This window comes from Lemur catta, chromosome 6 (assembly GCF_020740605.2).
Source record: "Lemur catta isolate mLemCat1 chromosome 6, mLemCat1.pri, whole genome shotgun sequence".
NCBI lineage: Eukaryota > Metazoa > Chordata > Mammalia > Primates > Lemuridae > Lemur > Lemur catta.
Genome location: NC_059133.1, coordinates 54,400,142 through 54,424,652, shown reverse-complemented (window position 1 = coordinate 54,424,652; position 24,511 = coordinate 54,400,142). Strand labels below are relative to the sequence as shown.

At 54.5% G+C, this 24,511-nt stretch overlaps 1 protein-coding gene across 3 annotated transcripts; it reads right to left on the bottom strand.

The window, feature by feature from the left end:
• Positions 1–226: 226 nt before the first annotated feature.
• On the bottom strand, positions 227–20,767 carry ZNF385A (zinc finger protein 385A). 3 transcript variants are annotated; one of them, XM_045553792.1, is made up of 8 exons: positions 20,702–20,767; positions 14,006–14,142; positions 6,569–6,679; positions 4,735–4,897; positions 2,533–2,775; positions 2,007–2,176; positions 1,701–1,796; positions 227–1,556 (listed from the first exon to the last, which is right to left on the bottom strand). In XM_045553792.1, the coding sequence occupies exons 1-8, from the start codon at positions 20,709–20,711 to the stop codon at positions 1,326–1,328; spliced, it is 1,161 nt and encodes a 386-aa protein (XP_045409748.1). In that variant the 5' UTR covers positions 20,712–20,767; the 3' UTR covers positions 227–1,325. The 3 variants fall into 3 exon arrangements, with proteins under 3 accessions (XP_045409748.1, XP_045409749.1, XP_045409750.1); XM_045553793.1 differs by lacking the exon at positions 20,702–20,767 and adding an exon at positions 15,230–15,318; XM_045553794.1 differs by lacking the exons at positions 14,006–14,142; positions 20,702–20,767 and adding an exon at positions 9,799–9,956.
• Positions 20,768–24,511: the final 3,744 nt, after the last annotated feature.

Sequence of the window (24,511 nt, the reverse complement as noted above, 5' to 3'; positions counted from 1 at the left end):
GGACTCGAAATGATTCCCCTAGCTAGGCCAAGTTTACACGAGCTGGGCGGGAGTGGGGGTGGGTGGGATGGGGAGCCTCTGCTCGCTTTGCACGAGCCTCGTATCTTGCTTTCCCCCACCCTGTTTTTCCATCCCCCCTCCTCTTTCTCGCTTCCTTTTCTATGTGTGCCAGTTCCCCTCACCATACAGATACATCTCCTGGCAAAGACAGAGTCTGAGTCTGGGGGGCGGAGGGCAGAACGAATTCAGACTTTATTGTCAGGGAGAGGAAAAAGGGGAGGACGTGGGTAGGGGGCCGGGGTTGCTACATTGTCAAGCAGAAAGAGTTGATGGGAAGAGGAAGGCCAGTCCCCTCCCGGGTTGGCGGCTGGAGGGCTGACGATACGGAAACCATAAGGGGGGGGGTGTCACGCCCCCACCCGAGTTGTGCAGTGGAGGTGTCTGGTGGGAGGGGACAGCCATGAGGTCTAGGAGCTGGGATGGGGAGGCTACAGACTCGGCGAATCCTGCGGAAGGGGGAGGGGCGGGGCGAGGCTTCTATTGCTTTTTGCTCACAGTTTTGCGGAAGGCGAGGCGGGGGTGGGCTTGGACTGGACACCCCTTGCCCCCCTCGGTACCCCTTGGGCGATGGGTGCTGGTGAAAAGAATGGAACCCGGACTGGGGAGGAAGAAGGCGAGGAAAAGTTCTACGGGGGCATCTCCTTGGTCCCACCCAAGTGCCAGAGATGCCCTCAAGTGCTGCCCCCTGCAATGGGCCCGGCTAGACCTGGGGCTGGGGCATGGTGCGGGGCGGGCACAGTGAGGTTGCAGGCGGTAAAACCAAAGTGCTTATGAGGGACCCAGGATCCCACCTGCTCCCTTCCCCCTGCGGAGGACGGGGGTGTTCACGGAAGCGCCTCAGTTTGGGGTAGGGGGCCGGAGTTCCAGAGTCCGCTTATTGCCAAGAAAATCCATTTCTGCCCCCTGGACCCCGACCATGGCTTGTGAACCCCGTTTTGTGCTAGGTTTGGGGGGGAAAGGATGGATGGACATGGCTTTTGGGAGGGGGGGTGTCTCCAAGGGGGCTCGGGGGTGAGACGGCCCCCCCTTTTCTAGGGGAGAGGGAAAGGCAGGGGGCGGGGTTCCCTGAGATCTGGGGTGTTCCCCCCCTTCTGAAGCCCCCCTCCCCCGCTACCCCTCCCCATTCCTGGAACCCCGAACCTCGGGGTGTGGGGGGGAAGGAGAGATCATTCAGGGAGTGCCAGGAGGAGGGGCGGGCTGGGAGCCCGGAGGCCTGGGTCCCGGCTGGAGGTGGGGAGTTGAGTGGGAGGGATTCAGGGTGGAGGTCAGTAGGGGGAGAAGAGGATGGGTCCGTGCGCAGTTCGGATGGGTCCGGGGGCCGGGTGGAGCAGGGGGTGGGTGATCGGCGGTCCCTGGAGAAGAGGTGCGGCTGCAGCTGGGCGCAAGGACAGCGGGGAGCCTGCAGCCGCTGCCATCACCGCAGCCACCGCCAGGGGGCTGGGGAGCAGGCCACCCGCCAGGGACTTGGGCAGTTCCTTGGAGAAAGTCAGCGTGCCCTGAGCGGGGAGAGAGGTGGGGTAAGAGAGAGAAGTCATCCTGCTGTCCGGCAAACTCCACCTCTCCCCGGGCCAGGCCCGTGTCCCTCTCTGCTCCTCGCCCAGGTCCTCCCATTGCCGAATTCCCCAGCGTCCAGAACTCACCGCCAGCTCCCCGGCGCCCCTAGACTTCTTGTGACGGCTTAGTAGTGGGTTGGGTTTCCCGGCCACGCCGTCTCGGTGCCGCCGGCTGGAGATGTGCTGCGGGGGCGAGTGGGTAGGGGTCTGTGAGCTCCGGAAAAAGAGCAACCGCGAGGGGGCACGGCCACAGCGCCGATAATCACGTTGAAAGCACCTGGCCTTGCCTCCTTTGGCGACCTGGGGGAAGACCCTGAAGAAGGACCCCTACCCAAGCTGTTGTTCTCCTTCCCCCCTTAGCGGGGAAGGGTCTGAGAAGGGCCTTCGACCCACCTGTTTCAGTTGGACCTCCGAGTTGACCTTGACATTGCAGATCTCACAGTGGAAAGTTCGGTCCTGGGCAGGAGCCTCTGGTTCCCCCGGGGTGGGAGGCCCCAGCCGAGGGTAAGCTTTGATGGGTCCCAGCCCACTTCGGGCCTCCAGAATTGTCTTGTGCTTAGTACCTGGAGCCCACAGAGGACAAGAGGTAAGGGGTGGAGGAAAAAATTCTCTAAGCCTACTAGGATTCAAACACCCACCTTCCCAGTTACAATGTTGGGGAGGGGGGGAAGGAGGAGAGGGCCAAGTGTGGGGTTTTTTCCAAGGCTCTTGAGACCCTCCCAAACATAAGGTAGATCAGAGGACAGACACAGGTAAAGAAGTAAGGTGAAGGGGGAGCTGAGGGCTAAGGAATGGGGAGATGACTGGGGAAGGAGATAGGCTGTTAGGTCTTGGAGGGTCTACAGATATTGGAAGCCAGGGGCAGGGGGCCAGGGAGGGCTGAGGACAGGAGAGTGGGTGGAGGCAGGGGAGTCCATACCTTTGTTATGTGCCTCAAGCTGGGACAGGGAGTTCACAGCCACCTTGCATAGAGCACAGTAGAGCAGCCTCTTGGCTTTCTCCTCCTCTTCCTTGCTACCCCCAGGCAAGGATGCTGGGGCTGGAGTTCCCCCTTCACCCTTGATTACACCCTGACCAGTCTCCGGAACACTGGGAGGGGATGGGGAGCCAGGCTGTTTCTCTGGGGATCCTGGGGCTGGACCCAGTCCATTCTCCATGGAAACTGTTGTTGGGGGAGAAACATGGGGGTCACCCTGGATGGCTGTTGGAGAAGACTCTTCGTGTGGAAGAGTCCCACCCCCGTTTCCTGAAGGGCAAGGGCCCAGGAGTCCCCACCCTGTGACAACATGCATGTTCTCATGCCCTGGGCCAGAGCCAGATGTGGTCCAGCAGCCGCAGGCTGAGTGTGAGACTCCAGTGCCTGGTTCATTCCCTACAAGCTGAGAATAGCCAAGGGGTCTAGCCCCACCAGCCTACCTTCAGGGTGAAGCTGGCAGCCAGCCCACCCTGGGGGGAGGTATGAAACAAAGATTCACCCCTCAATAGCCTACCAGCCAGTCTGGGCTTCCTGCCAGGACAGCCCCTTCCCAGAGTCCTGCCTAGCCCCAAGGAGGCACACCAACGAGCCCTAGGAAGGGGCACAGGCAAGGTGAGGAAAGGTCTCTAGAGACAGACACAGGCATGGCAAAAGGGAAACAGAAACAGCAGAACCAGAGAGGGAAGAAACAGGGATGCAGGTTGCTCTATAATTCATGGCTCGATTAAAGATGCACAGGCCCCAGGCCTCAGTGCTGGGTTCTGGCCTCTGTACAGGGGAAACTCTAGTGCTCCCATTCTAGCTCCAGCAGCCGATCCAGTTTCCGGGTCATGGGGAGGCTGGCAGTGGGGGAGGGGCGCTTGTGGGAGGGGAACTCCTGACCCTTGCGGGTGTCTCTTTGCTTGTCCATCCTATGATCCTTTCCCTCATTTCTTTTACTCATTTCTGACATCCTCCACCTCCATCCCAATCCAGACAGCAATCCACATCCCAGTTTGATCAGGACTTCATGGTTTATGAAAGCAGGGCAGGTATAGTTATCCCGCCCTGCATCCCCAGAGAGATACTGTAGGAACTAAATGAGGTAATATGTGTAAAGCACTTAAAATACTGCTATTCAAGAACTGTTAGCTATTACCATCATCATCATCATCCTCATTTTACAGAGATGTTAACAAACTAACCTAAGATGATCAGGCTAAGAAGCAGCCAGAGTACAATGGGAACTCAGCTCCCCTACCTGCCCACCTGCCCACTCACTTCGTCTGTGCATGCCTGAGGGTGTTTCTGTGTGTGTGTGTGTGTGTGTGTGTGTGTGTGTGTGTGTGTGTGCATGTGGTGAGAATGCAGGCCGGGTTCCCAATCTTGTGGTTCACATGCTTGTTTCTCGTTCTTCTTAGGCTGGGGCAGGAAGGACAGGCAAGGATAAGGAGGAAGATGGGGATGTTAGGCCTGCCTGGAGCTGGCCATATTTGACATCTGATGTGGTAATCCCAGGATCAGGGGGCTGATATCTTCCTGTCTTGATAGTCCCTCTTTCCAGTTTCTTGGCTGGAAGCATGGTTGAAGATGGCCACCAGCCATGAGGGAGAAAGAATCTGAGAGTTGCTTTTTGTAAACCTGGAAAAGATCTCAAAGATCTTAAAGTCTCACTCCCCTATTTCCCAGATAAAAAAAAAAAACTGGTTGGTCCAGAGAGGTCAGAAGGTCTACCCAAGATCATCCAGGGAGTTGCCCAGGTTTCCTAGACTGTGTCTTCCCTGAGGGGAGCCCCAGTCGGGCAGGCACTCAGGTAGCCTGATTCCCTCTGCTGTCCCTCTCCCCAGGAGGAAGAGGCCTCTCTCTAGATTTGATGGTTCCCTTTTTCTTGGGGAGGTTTGCCAGGTGGCCTCACCCTAGCCCCTCTCTGAGTCACTGGGCAGTGGGGAGGACAGACAGTGGGACTGTGTACAGAGGAGCTGTGGCGGGGGTAGGGGTGACAGGATGGAAATTTTACATCACTGTGCTTGGCTCCAGGACTCACCTTGGGTGGGGGTAGGGGTGGGGACTGAGGAAGAGAGATGGAAACAGAGGAGAGTTCTGGGAAATGGGGAGAGAACAGAGAAGACAGAGATCAGCTGAAGAATGTGGGGGATTCAGACACACCTGGACGGGGTGCTACGCCATCCCCATTTGGGGGGGTGCTGCCTGGGGGAGCTGGGTCTCCAGGTTCCCGGACACTAGGCTCTCTGCCTCGGGTCTTGGCGGCCTCGATGCCTTTGACTCGCCGGGCATGACGATTACCCTTGTAGTGCGCCTCGGCCTGGCTCTTTGGGATGGAAGAAGAAAATGGAATCTGAGATCACCTTTCATTTGACTGCTTTCCCCACAGAGCTCCTTCAAGCCCTGGGGTGGTCTCAGCAGGCTGCAGTGAATCTTTCCCTACACCAGTGAGATGTAAAGCTCCATGCCAATAAGTTCTGGTTATTCCTGGGGCTCAGACTAGCTTCTCAGCTTGAGTCTCTGGGAACCTAGATCCCCAGCTAGCCCAGACTCCACCCCCCACCACACCCAGGGCCAGGCTGCTGACTCAGGCCCCCACCTAGTCCTGGGGTGGAGGGAGGGGGACCCCAAACCTATGGAAGGATTCTAAACTGGGTAGGGCCTAGTAATCCAGTCAGTCAGCAACCCCTTAGATCCTAGGGACTCTTCTTAGTCTCCTAACCCCAGGATCCAGCCATTGCTGCTTTCACCCTCAGGCTGGGAGTCCTAATATCTCTATAGCCTGGGCTCTGGGCTCTATCCTGACTACTCCCTCCTGGGTCTCATTTTTCCTGAAGCCTCTGTGGATACCCTGGAGGACCCTGGCCTCAAGCCCAGCTCTGGGGACAGAGACAGCAGCAGAGACAGCTGTCAAAACAGAGCCACTTGATGGGGGAGGGAAAGAGAGGGCAAAAAGAAGGCAGGGCTGTCTGCTATTGGCTCCCCACCTCCAGTCTTCCACCCTCCACCACTGAAGGAGAGCCAGGGTTGGCAGAGAGGATGCCTGGGGTCCAGGCTAAAGGAGAGGCATAATGCTGGGTTAGTCCCAGCTCTGCCTCCCCACCCGCGGCTCCACACCCATGCACACCCTTGCTAAGAACGCACAGTGCCGGAGGTACACGGTCACCTAGACAAGGGTAGAAATAAAAAAATATGGATAGGCAAGAAAAGAAGATTGACAGCTTAGGGATAGAGTAGCATGGAGTGTGTGTGTGTACTGGTTAGAAAAATAGAACATGCTTGTATTTTCCCCTACTCAGCAGAATGAGGCTCTGCTGTTTTTCTCCAAAAGCTCTCAGAGCTTGCACCCCACAAAGTACCCCCTAGACCCACACAAAAGTCCCAGTGGAGCCTCAGAAGATTTCCAAGAGGAAATCTTGGAAGCCAGACATCTGGGTTCTGGGTTTTGGGTGGCTTCTCTCCATGAGAAAGTCCCATGGGAGGGGAGCGTAGGCCAGGCCTTGTGTGTGATTTGGAAGGAGGAGGGTAGAAATAGGGTGGAGAGAAGAGGAAGCCAGGGGGTTAGAGGCAAGTTGGTGGGGTGGTGGAGGAGTTTAGCAGAGGCCAGTGAGGACAGAGGCTCTGTGGGGGAGCCAGTCACCTAACACAGTCCCTTGCCCAAGGACCAATGGAACAGAGGCCACACTCCCACTCAGACACTGATGGCTACCTATGTTCCAAGAAGCTCTGAGGCAGGGATGCCCCAGTCCCAAGGGAGGGAGGGGTCAGTCTTAGAGGACCAATCTACTTCACGTCAAAACACAGCAACCTCTTTTCCCTTTTGAGTGCTTTCCCCATCAGCCCCTGTCCCTCCTGCAGTATCCCCATTCCCTGCTCTTCCCCTAATATCCTCTTAATCCCTGCCCCTCTCCCAGAGCTCCCAGCCTTTTCCTTCTCTCAAGGTCCCCTGGCAGACCCTGCCCCACCCATTAGGTGGACGAGCAGCTGGGCTTCTTACCTGAGAATTGAAGCGGATCTGACAGACATTACAGGAAATGATGGGCCGCTTGGTCTTGAGCAAGGGTCCCCCAAAAGTGTGGGAGAGCACAGCCTTCTGTACAGGGTCCATCTGTGGAGGTAGGCTGGGGTGAGCTGGGAACCCCAGCACAAGCTCATGTCTATCATCCCCCCACTGGCAGCATCTGGGTTGAACCAAGGTCCCCAGAGCCTCCTCCCGTCCCTCAGTATGCCTGGGGACCCTGAGCCTCAGTCCCAATTCTCTCCTAGCCCAATCCTCATAGCACTGGAAGGGACCTGATGGATCAACTGGCCCAATGTTCCCATTTTACAGAAAGTAGAAGTGGTTTGCCCAAGGTCACACCATGAGTTAATAGCAGAGCTGGAACTTGAACCTGGATTCCTGCCTTGGTCTATCATACCATGAAGATCCAACTCTGTTCCCTTGACCTATCTCCGATAGCTAGGCCAATCTACTAGAGGCTCCTTGATATGAAATCTCAAAGCACTCCAGATCCTAGGGCCTTCAGCTGAAGCCTTTGAACCCTTTTGGCCCCCACTCTGGGGTAAGACTGTCTGCCAAGCCCAGCCTCTGGTCCCAGGTGACAGATGTTCCCAGCTTCCCATCTCTGGGCCCCAAGTTGCCCTAACACACTCGCTCTTTGTACCTCTTTAAGGCAGTTACTTCTAGAGGGAGTAAAAGAACTCAGGAGAGAGTAGGTGTCTCTAGAGAATAATGAGAAATAAGTGCAGGGACCTAAACAGCTGGGCTGGCCTGAGGCAGCCCAGGGATCTTCGGAACCCTCTCTCCCTGATCAACAGGCCTTCTGGGGCAGGGCCGTGGGGCTGGGCGGGATTAGGAACCATTTCTGCCCCCACCCTGGGTCAGCAGATGTCTTTGCAGTCTCCTGCCAAGAGTTCACATAAGGAGGGGAAAAGATGGGAGTTTCTCTGAAGGCTTCTGCTACCAGGGGATGAAGCCAGGGACCTAGAGGTATGAAAATTGCCTCCCGGAACAGTGTTCCTCCCTTCTGGCCCCTAGGCAGTTAGGGAGAGGAGAGACTGGAATGCATATGAGGCTGAAGATTTGGTAATGGCTAGGACCTTGCATAAGAATGGGACCGAATTAGGGCAATAACCTTATTTTCCAAGTGGAGGGATCAATAAAAAATAGTTGCTGGGGACTTGGGGGTCCCTAACTCCTCAGCTGATCCCCTCTGGGTGCCTAGGTCTTTGGGTTCCCAGTGAGACACTGGTGAGAGATGGAACATGAAGCACAGGGTAAGCAGTGAGTCTGGAAAGCCCAGACATCTTGACTTTCCTTTGCCTCTCCCTAGTAGTCTCACTGGCTGGTTGGGGTTAATGTAAGCAAAGGGGCTTCAACATCCCTGTGAAATGGTGGTGGCCTCATCACTCTGCCATTTTTGTAGTGCTGGAGGCAGGAGACATGACTGGGTTCAGATAACTGGTATGACTGACAAGTGTCAATTTTTTGGCCTATGTTTGACTGGAAACCAGCCCTCCCTGAGGTTCAGTTTTTACCTCCCTGTCAGCTTTCTGGGAGCCCCAGTCACATCCAAGAAAACGGCAAACAGGAGAAGAATGGGTGTGTCTGTGTGTGTTAGGCAGGCTGTGATCAATCTGTGCATGGGTGGAGTGTGAATGAGTGCCATGTACTGTGTGTACATCATTTACGTATCAACAGTTCTGCGTTGGGGGCTTTGCCGACACCACGAATGGTCAGGTTGTGTAATCTTCAGCTGTGTGTTTATCTGTGCGAATGTATGATGTGTTTGGCAGAAAGAAAGACAGACCAAGTTGGAGACAGGTTTTAATCAGAAGCTGCTGTCAGCTCCCAGTCTCTAGGCCTCAGGTCTTCCTATTTAGATACCCCCAACTCTTCCCTAGAGTCCCCCTAACCCCTGGGTTTTCTCACATGCTGGGTGGGGAATGGGAATTCAGCCTAAACAGAAACCCAATCTGGGTCAGGAAACTTAAGTCGGATGAAAACTGTAGAGAGAGAGGAGGAGTGGGATGCAAAGGGGAGAGCAGAGTCTCCTGGTTCTGCCCATGCCCCACCCCACCACCCAGCCTGCTCCCCAGAGGGGCTGAGGACCCAGCACTCTGAGGATGACTTGTGGACTGACCATCCCACATCCATCACCTGAGAATGGTCCCTGGCCTACCTGGGTCCTTCCTCCAGGGTGAAAACCTTAGCTTTGGCACAACCTCCTCCCCAGATTTAGTACATAAATGTCAGCTAAGAGTGGGGGCGGGGGATGGAGCAGAGGGCAGCAATGGAGTCAGGCGGGTCCTTGCCACCCTCTGCTCCAGGAACTGAGGAGACACCAGGCTGAAGGTGAGGGCTCCTGGGCCCAATCCCTGCGCAGGTGGAACGTGAGCCACCGAAGTGCTGCTCCAGGCCAAGGTCAGGAGGCCCCGGTGACCTAGATGAGGGCTCCCTGGGGAGGGGCAGAGGCCAGCATCTCCCAGAACCCATCTCACTCCAGAGCCCCTTCCTTGGGATGTTGGCCTAGTCACTGCCTGGAAAGGTCCATGAAACAGTCCCCTCCCACCTGCCCTCCAACAGCAGACTGAAGGGGAATCGCTCCCTGAAGCTGGGGCAAAATGAATCAGGAAGGGCAAGGGGGAGGGAAGCGGGGAAACCAGATCAGGAACGTGGGGGGGTATGATTATATTTCCTTCCATTGCCCTTTATCTGATAGAACTCATTGCCCCTTGTCTGATCACCCCAGTTCCCCACCCACCAAAATAAAGACGAAAAGGGAAAGGTTGTGGAATCTCAGGGATGGGAAGACCTGAGGGACAGGAAGGATTGAGATAGGAAAGAGAGGGAGTTAGGGGCTATCTGAAGAGCAGGTGGAAGCTGGTAGGGGACAGATGCTGGGAAGAGGCCAGGGCTGGAGAAGAGGGATCTGGTCAGTGTGGTAATTTGAGGGGAGGTGTAAGACCTGACGGGAAGTCTGAAGATTTGGGGACTCCAAGGATCTGGGAAGCAGAGGCTAGGGTATCCAGTACGGTGGCAATAGTCTGGGGGCGCCAGCTGGGATCCAGAGATTGGTTAGGGCCGCGCCGGCGTGGGGGATGGGCTGGATAACCCGAGGACTAGGCGAAGGGAGAGGTAGCCAGCCCCGCAGGGGCGGGCGGGGATGGGGGGTGCGCTGCGGCAGCTGAGGGATCCAGGGAGAGAGGAGGGGCCGGGTGGCTTACCCTGCGAGACCCTGGGGGCCGCGGCTCCATGGCCCGGGGTGGCGGACCCGGGCGGGGGGGGCCGAGCCTGGCCTGGCCGGGCCGGGCGGGCCGGGGACGCGGCGCTCGTTGCCCGGGCGTCTCGGGGCTGTGCGGCCCGGCCGGCCGGGAGAAGGGGAGGTGGCGCCGGCCGAGTCCGGAGCCCGCCCCGGAGGCGGGGCCGAGGGTGGGGGCGGGGACAGGGAGCTGGAGAGGAACGAAGGGGGCTAGTGCAAAAGGGTAGAGGAGGGGATGTCCATATCCAGACACTCCTTCCAAGGAAGACCTTGTCCTGGCCAGGGGCCACTCGGTCCGGCATCAGGGGCATTGACCTGATGACCCCTGTTGCCCCCACTGGGGTTCCTTCTTGGGTCCAGTGTGCCCACCAATACTTCGCACGACCCTGTTTGTCTAGCTCGGACATTTCTCCTTTCTTCCAACCCTTGCGCCCTAACCTTCCCTCGCGCCTCTGCCATTAGCCTTTCTTCTCAGTCCCTAGACGACTCTTCCCCAGCTGCCTCTGCAGACGACTCCTGTGCTGCTACCTTTCCCCCTAGGGATGGGAAACCGAGCCCAGGTACCCACGTGTCAGGCACTGCTCTCTCAGCTACTTCTCCGAACTGTGGCCAAGGGCACAAGCGACCTCAGACTGGGAACATCGTCCCTCACCTCTTCCCACCTCCCCTGGCCCGCCACCTGCCGGAAAACCAGGCTCCCTAACAGCCTACACTTCGTGCACTTGCTGCCCTCTGCCGGTTGAGTGTGGGGAGCACTGAGCGACCGGCGGCAGGGAGGCCAAGCAGCCCACTCCCCCGACACCGCATCCCCTTTAGACAGGTCCTGGGATTCCCACTCTCTATGTCTAGGTCTCATCCCCTCCCATTCCACCTAGGTCAGAGAGGTTAGTGAAGCAGAGGACTGGATCTAAAGAGAGGCTGGCTCTGGGAAACAGTGAGGGACGTCCAAGGGCAGAGAAAAACAGTGAGTGGGAGGAGAATGAGGGGAGACAGTGATGCCAGGATGGGTCTAAGGGGTAGGAACTGCCCAAGTAGGAGAGAGAGCTGGAGGCACCAGTTCACCGGGAAGGACTCTGTCATGAATAATAATACCACCACTATCACTAATGTTGATTGAGCCCTTGGAATGTGCCAGCTTCTGTACTGAGCTCTTTGCATGGATTATCTAATTTAATCTTCACAACCACTATTTGAAGTAAGTACTATTATTATCTTCATTTTATAGATGAGGGAACTGAGGTTTAGAGAGGTTAAATAATTTGCCCAAGGTCATAAGCTAGTAAGTGGCTGAACTGGGATTTGAATTTAAACCTGGGCAGCCTGACTCCAAAGCCGTGTACTTAACAGCTGCACAGTACTTCCCAAGGCCTGTCTGCAGCTTTTCTGCAGCACTCATTCCCCTGCAGAATCTGACACTATTGATGCAGCCCGCCACGCTCTCTCCTTTGGCTTCTCCAACTCTACAGGAACATATTTCCCTCTCCACCCCCTCCAGTGGCTCCTCCATTTTCTTTGCTGGAGCCTCCTCCCATTCCCACTGCCTAATCTCACTTATTTCTCCAAGGCTAAGGATGGCCTGGACTATCCTGCCTTTTTCTCTCTGTTCCTCCCTTAAACAAAAATAATAGCAATAACAATAGTAAAAACATAGAAATCATAGCAGCTAACACTGATTGAGTGCTCAGTTTGTGCTGGGCATTATGATTATGTAATATGATTCTCACAACCTTGTGAGTTGATGTTATTACTATCCCATTTTACAGCTGGTAAAAGTGAGGTTCAGAACAGTTACATAACTTGCCTAAGGTCACACAGCCAGTACTTTGGAAGACTGATTCAAATCCTGCCAGCCAGATGCCAGAGTTGGTGCAGTTCAACACCCTATTGCACTCTTACCCATGCTAATGGCTTTAAATACCTATGCTAGAGGCAGAGGAGCTATGAACTCTGCAGGAGTCAGAAACCCTGGATTACCCACATCAATCAACTAAGGAGCTTTGTAACCTTGGACAAGTCACTTGACCTCTCTGGGCCTGTGTTTCCTCATCTATACAATGGGGACACTGATGGAGTTGCTAAGATCTGAGGTTAAGTGTAAGTCAGGCATTTAGATGGGGGGAAGTATTCTCCCCACCTTATGCTCCAGTCACACCCAATCAATTGCACTTTCTCAAATGCTCTTTTCCAGCCCTTGTTCATGCTATTTGCTTCAGTCTGGAATGTTCTCTAAGGCTACTTTTTTAAATCTTACCAATAATTCTTCAAAGCCCAAATCATACGTCACCTGCTTCAGGTTAAATCCCTTTTTCCTCTGCTTTCTGTTTTCCTGCTTAACTCTAGTTGGTCCCTTAGGCACCACCACATCCAGCAAGTCTTTCTTGACATTCCCCTGGGCTCCCATGCAAGCTAGATGCTTCCGACACAGCTCTTCTCACACTACAGGGTAACTGTTATCTTTCCTACTAAACTGCGAGCTTCTCAGGGGAGGGACTGAGTCCTGTGTCCCTGACACCAGGAACAGTGCCCAGTACATAGTAGGTACTCAAAATTCTTTTTTGTTAAATTGAATCTTTGTTAGTGTCTTCATAAAAATATGTGTAACCTTTCCTCTGTTTTGCTGTGAACATGTCTTTCTCCCCAATAAAAGGTTCTTCAAGATAGGAGCGTCTCAACTTGTATCTAGAGTGTCTCCATTGTATCTCAAACAGTGCCTTGCTTATAGTCAGTACTCAATTTTCTCATCTGTAAAATGAGGATAATAACAGCTACCCCCTTAGGGTTGCTATAAAGGTTAAGATATGAGAAAACACTCTGTAAACTTCAAAGTGAAATGCAAATGTTTGTTTGGGTTGTTTGGGAGGAGTTTGGGGGGAGTAGCTGGGGTATAAAGAGAATGATACTTAGAGTCAGATGCTACGGGTTCAAATCATACCTTAGGCACATACTGTGTCAACTTATATAAAATACTAAACCCTTGTGAGCCTTAGTTTCTATCTTCCCATTTGTCAAGTTGGAATAATAATGTCTACCTTGTTGGGTTGTTGTGAAGATTAAGTAAGATTATATGTAGAAACATCTATTGCAGCGGCTGGTGCCATAGTCGGTGGTTAATACAAGTTTCGTGGCTGAATATGGTTTGGTGGTGGATTATTTGAATTGAATAAAGCTAACTTCTCCCAAACCTTTAGCTCTATTCCATTCTCCAGGCCTCAAATTCCAAATGTCTATTGGACATTTTTGGCTTAATGTCTTACTGGTACACCAACTCATCTTGTCCTAAAGTGAGTTTGGCACCCTCATCCCAGACCAGCTTCCTCCTTCAACCCCTGTCTCTGTCAATGGTGACTTCTTCCTCCCAGTCACAGAGGCCTGAACCCTGGAGTCATCCTTGACTCATCTCTTCTCTTCTCCCCCACCCCCAAACGCCAGTTGGTCACTATGGTCTGCCTTGTCAATATTTCCTTAGAAACACCTCACCCATCCTCCTTTCCTCTCCACTCATACTGCCACTGCCACTGGCCCATGAGGCTTCTCTGTAGGCCTGCATTGCTGGGACAGCCTTCTAACTGGCTACCCTCCTCCAGCTTCTGCTCCCTTCTATCCAACTGCCCCACTCACCTTCCTCAAATACTGCTCTTAGCAGGTCACTCTCCTACTCAAGAGTGGACAGTGGCTCCCTATTTCATATTGTGTTAAATCTCGACAACCTTGCCAGTCCTTCAAGTCCTACCCCATTGATCCTATACACCTAGCCATGGCTCCAGAGAGCTGGAACTTACAAACTGTCGTGCTTTTCTTCCTGCTTGTTCCCTTCTGAATTCAGCACCTATACCCCTCTCACCTTCCTACAGTCACTACCATCAATTTAAGTCTCATTACTTCTATAGATGGTCGGGTGACTCACTGGTGGACTAAATGAGATAATTCGTCTAAAATACTTAGCACAGTGTTTGGCACATAGAAAGATATCAGGAAATATTAGCTATTACTATTGTTGTTAATAGTATACCAGATAGCCAATAACACTTGTAATTGACTACAATTAAGGAAGATAGAGTCATAAGAAGAGATAAGAAATTAGATATAGGAGGAGAAGAGGGCAGGGGTGGGTCCGAGGGAGAGGGGGGTTGGGGTCACAAGAGGGTGGGGAAGGCAAGCAGGCTGCTACTCACCGTGTTGTAGTTGCTGAAGAGGCCCAGGGCAGGGGCTGGCTCCAGTGGGAAAGGCAGGATCTGCTTGAGGTCCAGTGGGGGCTGCATGATGGGGGGCTGCCGTAGCAGAGGGAGGGGACCTGCCCGGCTCAGGCTGCCTAAAGGGCAGAGAAAACATTCTGTGGGGCAGGAAGATTAAAGCTTGGGAATCCCACCCAAGCCTGTGTCAGTCCCACTCCCTAGCTGGGGCCCCCACACTAGAAGTGCGACCCCAGTGCATGCACACACTTCCTCTGCTGGCTCCAGAGTAATGGAGCATGGTGCCCTGTGGGGAGGGTGCAGACTCGTCCTTCCCTTCTGGGTGGTTTTCACTTCCTTCTTCTCCATCCTCCCTCCCCCGAAAACATTAGGCACTTTATACACCCAGGAAGAGCCTAGACCTTTTCTGCAGGCTGCCTCCTGAACCAGCAGGACTCCTGATCCCCAAACCCCTGTCCACTCCCTTCTCCTTCTGGTTTTGCTTTCCCCCAGGGGATCCTAAAGCTTGGTATCACCCACGAAGAACAGAGTCAAGTGGGTGATTCATCCCATTGACCAGAGGGGAATATTAAGGCCTAGATTTGGAGGTGGGCTGCTGAATCTTTCAGGTTTCCCAGAGTTATGATTTTGTTCCAATCATAATTCTTAATTCACTGTTGACATCTCTGGGGGTAGGTAGTGGGTGAGTGCATTTGCTCTGGGAGGTGGACCGCCTGGGCCATTCTCAGAGCCCCTTCTACCAACGTCTCTCATTCTTCCCCCATGCCCTTTTGTCTCACTGGAAGTGCTCAGTTCCAGCTCTGCAGGAGGAACCTCAGCCTGGCCTCTGGGAGGGGAATGCCTGGGTCTGACCCCAAGGGGAAATGAAAGTCCAGGCAAGCCATTCAGCTACCCTCCCCTGAAAACTTCTCTCAGAGTCATGGGAGGAACTCTACCAGGCTCCAAAGGGGTAGCCCAAAGGCCCTCAGAAACCGTCTGGGCTTCCACTGGCCTAGCTTCCTTCTGTGACCCCCCTCTGTCCACCAGTTGGGGAGCTCTGCCCGCCCTCCACTGCTCTAGCAACCCCCTGCCAGCAACAAGGTTTCCCAGGAACAAAGGCAAACCGAGGAGGCTGCATGCTTGGCCCTGTCCTCCCTTGACCTTACGAGGGCAGAGGGTCCCCAGGATCCTTTCCTGTTCCCTCCATAGAGACCACCCTTTTCATACCTTCGGTTTCTGGTGCCTGCTGCCCCCAGGCAGTGGCCTGGCCCTGGCCCCCCAGGGGCCCGGGCCTGACAGCGTCCCCTTCCCTTGGTTCTGCCCTCTGCCCCCTCCCTTGCCCGCCCCCTCCCCCCAGCCCAGTCAGTAGAATCAGCCAATCAGAATCCTGGAAAAGTGGGGCAGAGGGGAGGGCGGGGGAGCAGGGATTAGGGGAATCTGAGGCGAGAGGGAGGGGGTGGGGAGGGCTCAGGCACAGCTGGGGGCAGGGAGCTGGTCCAGAAAAGTCTGGAGGGGTCTGTCTCTTCCATCCAGTGCCAGGACTGGGTGGCCAGGGTGCCTGAGACAGAGAGGGGTCGAGGCTACTGGGGGCTTGGGCTTCAGAATTCTAAGGGCTAAAGGAGAGGATAAGATGCTTGACTTTGGCCCTTGAGCAGCTGGGGGTCTGTATGCCTGGTTTCCATTCCCTTGCCTGTTACCTTCAAGATTGAGATGGGCTGCGGAGAGGAAAGACGGGGAGAGAGAGAGAGAGACAGACAGACAGACAGACAAAAGTGAGTGAGAGAGAATGGGAAAGAGTGGCAGAAACAGGAATAGGCGACTAAGGACAGAGACACCGAGAGGGAAAAGGATAGAGAACAATGGAGAGATGGAAGAGAGTGAAATAAGATATAAAAACAGAGAGACACAGCAGAAAAGCTGGACACAGAACTAGAGACCAGGGTAGGACCAAAAGACAAGAGACCAGAGAGAGAAAGATGGAAGAGAGGGACGGACTGATGTGGCAGCTTGACCATCTCCCCTTCCTGGTCTGTCCCCTCATGGCCTCTCCCTTCTGTGCCCCACACTCCCTCACGGCCTGGCACCCATGGCCAGGGCAGCCTTAACGAGCCCTGAGCAGCATCAGGAATGGTGAGAGAAACCTGAGCGCTCCCAGAGTCCCCAGCACCCAGCACCCACCCCCTGCAGCTGGTTTGGGCTGGCACTTGCCCCGTGGCAGAGACAGCAGCTTGGCTCCTAGACCCTTTCCTTGGCTTTAGACTCTCTAGGCTCCCACCCTTCAAACCTGTCTTAGAGGAGACAGTAGAGTTCCAGAAAAAATCACAGAAAAAATTTATTGAGGAGCCACTATATGCCAGGTAATTAATTCCAAGTATTATCACATTTAATCTCTGAAGCAGCTCAGTCTATGAGGTAGCTGTGATTCTATGAAATAGCTGATATTTTTTTCCATTTGACATATGAGGAAACAGAGACTCAGAGACATTAAAAAACTTGGCCAATGTCACACAGCCTGTAAGTATTAGGGCTGAGATTTAAATCAAGATCTGTTGCACTCTATAGCAAATTCTTTCTCTGCTACATCACTCCCAAAGGGCTCGAATTTAACTCTGAAACAGAGATCTGAGCACAGGCTTTCATCTTGTTCAAGGAGAGGTAGGGGAGAGCAAGTTCCATCAGTTCCTGGGGTTGGAGTCCTCATTTTTCCTCCAGAGGAGGGATAGAGGAAGACAGGTAGCAGCCATTCGGTTCCCTATGGCCAGCAGCTCATCTTTTCCACTGATGTGAGCCCTGGGTAAGTTGGGGGTAGGGTGGGGGAGAAGTGGGAGAGAGGGGTGAAATGAGGTTAGGGCAGGAAGGAAGTAGGGTAGACAATGGGAGACTCGTTGTCTCCTTCCCAGATTCCTGGGCCCACTCCACTCTGAGATCTGAGGTGGGGAGAGGGGCAGATGGCAGCTTATTATGGGTTGGATGGACAGAAACAGAACTCTTGGTTTCAAGTCGCCCAGGCCTCAGCCCCATCCTTCTCTTTTTCTGAGAATAACAAAAGTTGTCACTTTTTGAGTATTTACTATATGCCAGGCCCTTTACATACACAGTCTCCCAGTGGATGGTTCTACCACTCACTAGCTGGCTGACTGGCCGGTTTCTCTGACTCTTTCAGTCTCATTTCTCACCTGTTAAATGAAAACAACAGTACCTGCCTCACAGGGTTGTTGAGAGGATTGGACAAAGCCATGTAAAGTGCTGGCATGTCACAATGAGAACTCAATGAATGTTTGCTGAATAAATGAATCCTCACCTTATAGGTGATGACAATGGGCTCAGAGAGGGGGAGTTACTTGGCCAGGGTCACACAGCTCGTGAGGGATTTGAACCTGTTTGACTGGCTCCAGAGACAGGGCTTTCAAGCACTACACTTTTCTGGGTAGATTGGAAAAGGGAGGTGGGAAAGGCAGGAATACAGGAAGAGCTGGGGAAGCAGGAACTGAGGTAGGAAATCCAGGGCTTTTGACATCTGGCTAGGTGAAGTCTTCAGGCAGGTCTGGAGGAAGAGTCAGAGAGCAAATTGGAGTATGTGTGTATATATGTGTGCATGGGTGTGTGTGCGTGTGTGGCACCCACATCGGGCAGGGCAGGGAGGAGCTGGGGCCTGGCTGGGACAGGCCACTCCACAGGGAAGCTCATTAGAGTAATTACCTCCCGCAGATAGAGCCCCACCCAGTTCCACGGGGAATTGCTAAATGCTTTATTAAAGACAGCTCCTTACACATTTTAGAGAGGGTGCACCCCCAGACCCTTGGATGGATGTCCATCTGTCCATTACCCCACCCTACTTGCCCCAGGCACTTTGATCCTGATCAGGTTTCCCCGTTAGCACTAACCCACAACCAAGCCACTTCTGGCTCCCTCCTTCCCTCTGAAGTCTGGTCTTTTCCTTTCTCTCTTCCTCAGAAATTGTGGCCAGGTGTGGAGCAGCAGCCCCTTGGCTGTCCTCGGTTTGGCTGGGGCCTCAAGCCCTGGTGGTAGAGAATGGGAGTGCCTGCTGTGAGCTGGCTCAGAGTGGCTGCACCCGGCTAGGAACAGGAGCCAGGGAAGGTGTTAGGGTAGGGCTGTGGGTTAGTGTTGGTCTGAAGACTGGGCCAGGATGAGATTAAGATCAGAGAGAGGCATTGGGGTTAGGGTTGCAAATTGTTAGGGCCTAAGGTGGTGAAAAGCACAGGGTCAGCACCGGGTTAAAATGGGAATTAGACTCTGGGACCAAGGGAGAACTTGGGATCTCATCTCTAATTCATCTTTTTTCCTTCAGGCCTTTTGGCCTCTCCTCCATTCCCAGATACACCTAAAATGAGGAGTGAGAGAGGGAGGAAAGCCTCGAATCCCTGGGTCTTATATTCTTGACCAAATCCCATGTATCTGTCCCCTTCTGCCTTGGTTTTCCCATCTTGGCAGGAGGCAGGCTGAGGGCTGGAAAGGCTTTGAAGTCAAAGATGAAAGAGACAAGGGGATGATTATGAATAACTACTCAAAACACCAACCCTAATACCCTGAGGGTGGATATGGGCGGGGGCAGGGCCTAGAAGGAGGAGGTGACTGGGAAGGAAAGAGCAGGGAGACCCTGGGGAAATCTTTCCCAGCCCGACTGGAAGGGGCCTCCTCCCGTGGCTCCCCACCCTCACCGTACCAGGGACTCAGTTGGAAAGCATGGTACAGAAAGGCTCAGAACAGTGAACCTGGGGCCCAGACTCGAGATCTTCAGGGCAGGAAGATCTTAGGCCCCTCCAGGGCTACTGTGCACATGGATTCATTGGACCTCAGCATTCAGAACTGAAAACCTTAGTGCGGTCCCTGAGGGCGGGGCCTGAGCTCTGGCTGGCAGTTTCCTCCTTCTTCCTTCCTCAAAGAGGGCCAAGGTGTGTGGGCCCCACCAGACTTCCCACCCCTCTGTGGGCTTGGCACAAGGAGAGAGTTAATTACAGTGTCCTCCAGGGAGGGGAGGGTGGTGAGGGTCCAACTGGTGGCGGGGGGTCCAATTTCAGAGAATCTGGACCCAGGCATTCTTCCTGTGGCTGGGGTCTTGGTTGGGCTCAAACAAGCAGGTCCCTGATATCCTCTTCAGGGCCTGCTGACCAGGGAAAGTGTGGCTCATGCCGGCCTGTTCTGGGCAAGTATGATGCTGCCTCTGGGGCCTGTGCCCAGGGTGGGGCCAGGGTGCAGGGATCACACAGGTTGGAGGAATGTGGAGCCTGTGTTCTGGGGGCCTGAGTCCAATGTGTGTTGGTGGGGGTTGCCCTAGGGTGGGGGTAGTACCCATAGAGGGGTGGGGAGTATCTTCCCCTGTTAGAGATACTCTTGGAAGGAGGCAGGCAACCGGTCATTCATGCCCTCGTTCACTCATTCATTTAGTAGATATGATGGAGTGCCAGGTGGAAGGGGGTGAGACATACAGTGATGAGACTGAGGACACACAGGAGGAGGGGGAGGAAAGAGATGGGAGAAGGAGGGCAGAAGGAGAGAAAAACTGCTTGTGGGAAGTCAGTAGGGATAGGAGGTGAAATGAAAGAAGGAAAGAAGGGAGGACAAATAGCAGAGGGGCTCAGGAGAGGGGTGAGAGCAGGAGCCCAGTCAGGCCCTCAGGGCACCAGTATGGAGCCAGGTGTCTCTAGTGGGGGGCAGGGAGACCACAGGTGTCTGGGCCTGGTGGGGGGCTCCCACCATAAACAGGGCCCAGGAACCGGCCTAGCCAGGGTGGAGGGCAGAGGTCAGAGCAGGCCTGTGGACTATTGTGGAGGCAAGGTGGAGGCCAGGGACCTGAAGCCGGAGCTGATGCAGAGTCCAGAGCACAGCTAGGCCCTCTCCTCCCCCACCCCTGGGGCTCCCTTCCCGATGTAGGTCATGAGGATGGGGTGGCTGTGGCTGATGGGCTGTCAGAGCCCAGCAGGAGTTCCCATCCCCCATCCTTACTCTCCCCATCACCCCTCCCTCTCCTGGTGCCCCCGGCCCTAGGCAGGGGTGGAAGGGAAAAAGGAAGACGGGAAGGAAGGGCCCAGGCTGCCAGAGCAGGCAGAGAGAGGGGCAGGTCCCGGCGTGTTGGGGCAGGATGGCTGCGGAGACAGGATCTGAGCCGCAGGAGCCCTGGGATGGACAGTTTCCCACCCCCTCTTCGCCCCAGCTCCCTTATCTCCAGCCCTCAGGTTCCCACCTCCCACCACACTCACCTCGAAGCTACACCCACCATCTTCTCCTTCCACCCCCCACTTCCTCCTTTCCCCCTTATCCTGGGCCCAGAAGGATGTCGGAGTGTCTAAGCCAAGGGTGGGGGAAGGCGCTGGGGGGGACGGGTCAGAACCTTTCCCCAACTCCACCAGGCCAGGGCCAGCCCCCTCCCCCAGCCTCTCGTAGACTGTCATATAATATTCATGAGCCTCATGAATACGCAATGTTCTAATTATGGGGCGGGGGTCTCGCTCAGCTCTGCCTCCCCCTCTAACACTCCCTAGGTTACCCGGAGAAGCGGCAGCGTGGGGAAGAGGGGAAGAGGGGACCCCAGATGTGGAGCCAGATGAAGGGGGAGGGGGAACCGGCCGCTGACGGGCGGCCGCAGTCACCGCGGTGCTGGGAGGTTGGGGCGGGCGAGGGCGGGCGACCCGCAGAGAGGGGCCCAGGAGCCTGGAGCCTGGAGTCGCAGAGACCACTCACCGAGGATCATGCTGGGGACCCAGGCGCCCGGGGTTCCGCGTCGCTCTGTCCCGGGGGCCGTTCTGGCCGGGCTGGGGGTGCGGGGGGCGGAGTCGGGGGAGGAGCAGAGGCCGGCCGAGGCGGAGCGGGGGCGGGGCCCGCAGCAGGTGAAGACGCGGGGGGGCCCGGGCCCCGAGGGCTCCGCGAGGGGGCGACCTGGCCTCCTCCCGCTTCCTCCCGCCCTTCTCCTTGCTGCCCCTGGGTCTCCTGGGTTTACTGTGTCACCGCAGCCCAGGCTGGGGGAACAAGACATCGAGAAGACGGAGTGAGGAGATGGAGGAAACTGGAACCGAAGATGCCTGGGTGCCCAGCAAGAGCTGAATCTGAGGGCGGGAAGTCTGGTTCTAGGCTGATGTGGGGCAGGGGGATGCCTGAGTGCTCTGGAGAGAAATGGAGCTTAGGTTGGGCTGGGTGGAACACCTGGGTCCCCTGCAGAGCGATGGGCTGGGGAGGGGGCGGGGGGAGGTGCGGCAGAGAATGTTTGGGTCCCAGTTTGTCTTTCTGGCTTCGGAGCAGGATGCCTGGGGACTGGGTCTCAGAGGTGAAATGGGAGGTTGAAGATGGATCCCACGGTGATCTCTGGCTGGGGTTCGAATGCCTGGGTCCTTAGGGAAGGTCTCAGGGAAGAGGCTGCGATCAATGGATCTGAGAAGGTGGAAATAGAAGCCTGTAACAGAGATCATTAGGGCAAATGGAAGATGACAGAAGATCCAGAACCGAGGCATAACCTTGTAGAGATGACCCGGATTGGGGCGGGGTGGGGGTGGGGTGCATGTATCCAGGGCCTAAATCCAGGGCATTCCCCACTAAGGTGAGCTTCCACTGAAGAGGACTGGTGGGGTGTTTGGTGAAGTGAAGGGGACTGTAGGACAAAATGTATGAGGGGAGAATGTCTGGGGGGAGAGGGAGTACAGGACACTTGGATATATTCTTAAGGGACCCTAGCAGGAGGCTGGAGTCTGGGAGTCTGCAAGAGATGTCTGGGGAAGATGCAGCTGCCACAGCCTGGACCTGTCTGTACCTGCCTCAAGAGGGAGGGTGGCAGGCAGATTTCCCAGAAAGCTGAGCAGCCAGCTTCAGGCCAACCCCAGCCAGAGGGAAAGGGGGTGTGACTGGGAATGAGAACATTTGGGATTTAGAGAAGGTGGAGGCAGAGGGGACGAGGTCAGAGGAAGGGTGACAGGACTGAAATTTTTTTTTTTTTTTTTTTCATACAGAGTCTCACTCTGTTGCCCTGAGTAGAGTGCCCTGGTGTCAGTCTAGCTCACAGCAACCTCAAACTCCTGAGCTCAAGCGATCCTCCCACCTTGGCCTCCCACAGTGCTAGGATTACAGGCATGAGCCACCAGGACGGCCAGGACTGAAATCTTAGAATGGTTTAGGAAGAGGAAGGGGACTGGCATTCCTGGGTTCTGGAGGGAAGATGGGACTAGATGACCAATTAGTGTGCAAGAAGTTTGAATTCCTACTTCTGGGCCCCAGCAATCTCTTGCCCTCATCCCATTGATCTGATTTCAAAAAAAGATGTTTCTGTACCTGCCAAGATTCTCCAGCTCAAGGGCGAGAGAATGCTGGGGGCACCGATGCCTTGGTTTTGTTCTGATCCAGTGGACCAGAGATCTCAGGGGGCTGTGGCTTTGCTACCCAAGTCTGGCCTTGGGGGAGGTTATGGGGTCTCTGGGTCCATTGGAGGATGTCCTCTTGCTGTGGATCTGACCTGCCACCATACTGTTCAACTCCAGTATGACAAAGCCTGCTTCTCTTTAGATCATGCCTCTCCTTTCCTCTTCCCATTTTTCTTCTCTTGGGTGGACTCCTTGACTAAACAAGGGTCATTTTGGGCACGGTTGATTGGTTACAGAGGCCCCTTTAGCCTCTGCCATTGTCCACCCTCCCACACTGCCCCTAGGGACTCTGGGCAAGGGAGGTCTCAGAAGAGGGTTGCTTAGCTTACCAAGGGGAGGCAGCTGGTTAGAGGGTGGGGTGACCTTGCAGGCAGCTGTGTGTGGGGGGAAGGTGTGTAGGGTGAATTCATTATTGATGAGCCCTGCACCCCAGGCTACTAATGAGCCCAGGCCGGCTGCCCTAATTGATGTCAAGAAACTTGAGACCCCCAGATCAGCTTCCCGCCTGCCAGCTGCCTCTCCTGAGCCCCCTCCCCCTCCTTGCACCCCCAGCTGCTCTGTTCACTTCCTAGGGCCTCCTTCCCTCCTCCTTTCCATCTCCACCAACACAGACAAGGATAGGGCTCAATGCCACTGTCATGAGAATGTACAAATAAAAAGGATAAAAAGGATAAAGCTCAGGCCTTCTTGTCCCCCACCCTCACATTCTCTGGACTACTAAAGTCTCAAGATGGGACTTGCCCTCGAGGGTTGGGAGGTTTGGGAGAGGAAACTTAGACCAGAGTTTGCGAATTACAGCTCAGGGAAAGAGGCTTGTACTACATTACATCTGTGGCGTTTCTGAGCCCAAGGAATTCTTTCCTTGCATTGCGCGTCCCTGGCGGAGACGTTGTCACGCTCTCAAAAGTACAGGCCCTACACAGACACACACCCACGACACCAGCCCGATACTCAGAGCCCACTTCCCCTCATGTACTCCTCACAACAGTGGAAGAAATTTCAGGTCTGGCCTCTGGAGTTTGGCTGCTGTCACCCCCATCCCTCTCCCAAGAGGGGGAACTCCTCTCGGTGTATCAGAAGTATGGGCTTTCCTTCCTTTAGAAATACTGGCTGGTTCTTCGCCTCATCGTGTCTCTGCCTCCCCATTAGTCCCTCTTCACTTACGGGTTCTGTGAAGACATTCCTGAGCTATAGAATTCTACGAAGTCACAGATTGGAGTGTGGTCCAGGCTTGGTCCCCAGGAGGGATAGATATTTTGAGGTGATGCAGGCACTACTAGGCCGTTAATAAGACTAGGCCTGGTGATGGGGGAAGAGGGTGAGGTGGCCCTCACACCCTGCCGTCCCCAAATTCCCATAAATTTGTGGCTATGCTGCCCTCTGGTGGCTGAATTCTGGTCTAGCCTGACCTGGATCTCTGCCTCCAACAACTCCAATCTTCTTCCTCTCGGGGCACATTAGGACCCTGAGGTTTGCATGATTTCTCTTCAAAGACCTGAACTCTACAGGCATGGTGGTTAAGAATGAGGGCTTTCACAGTCAGACCAGCTGAGCTTGATTCTGCTCTGCTGTGTGACCTTGGGAAAGTTATATGAACTTTCTGGGCCTCAGATTCTCCTTGTGTGAATGCGATTAATAGTACTTCACAGGATTGATATAAATTAAATGAGATAATTATGCAAAATATTTAACACCACCCCCCTACTCCCACCAGCACACAATAGCAATTTAAAATACAAAAACCTAATTGGCTTTCTTCCAATTTAGTTCCATGGCTTTTTCCTCTCAACTCATTTCATTATTCTGATTTGGGGAAGCCCAGGTGAATTTCTGAACCATCCTCCCCCACCTTCAACTTGGACCTCCTCCTTTGTATTCTTCTCTAATTTTCAAACCCAAAGAGAAGGGATTCCTTTCTCTCCTCCCTCATTGGGAACCAGATCTGGCGGGGGCTGAGTGAGGTGCAGAGGAGTCAAGCCTTCCTTTCTTCCCTTCCATCATCACCTAAGGGAAGGGAACTCAGAAACTAGTTTCACCGTTCTTGAGGGTCACTTTTCTTGGCTCCCAGTGGAAAGAAGCTGTGAGAGAAACAGGTATCTCCTTCCCACCAAGCCGTCTAGTTCCAGGATGGGTTTGCAAAGAGTTA

Coding starts and splice junctions, on each gene's coding strand:
- ZNF385A (XM_045553792.1), bottom strand. Junction 4,898..6,568: donor AGATCCGCTTCAATTCTCAG/GTAAGAAGCCCA, acceptor TCCATCCCAAAG/AGCCAGGCCGAGGCGCACTA. Junction 2,177..2,532: donor GCTTGAGGCACATAACAAAG/GTATGGACTCCC, acceptor TGTGGGCTCCAG/GTACTAAGCACAAGACAATT.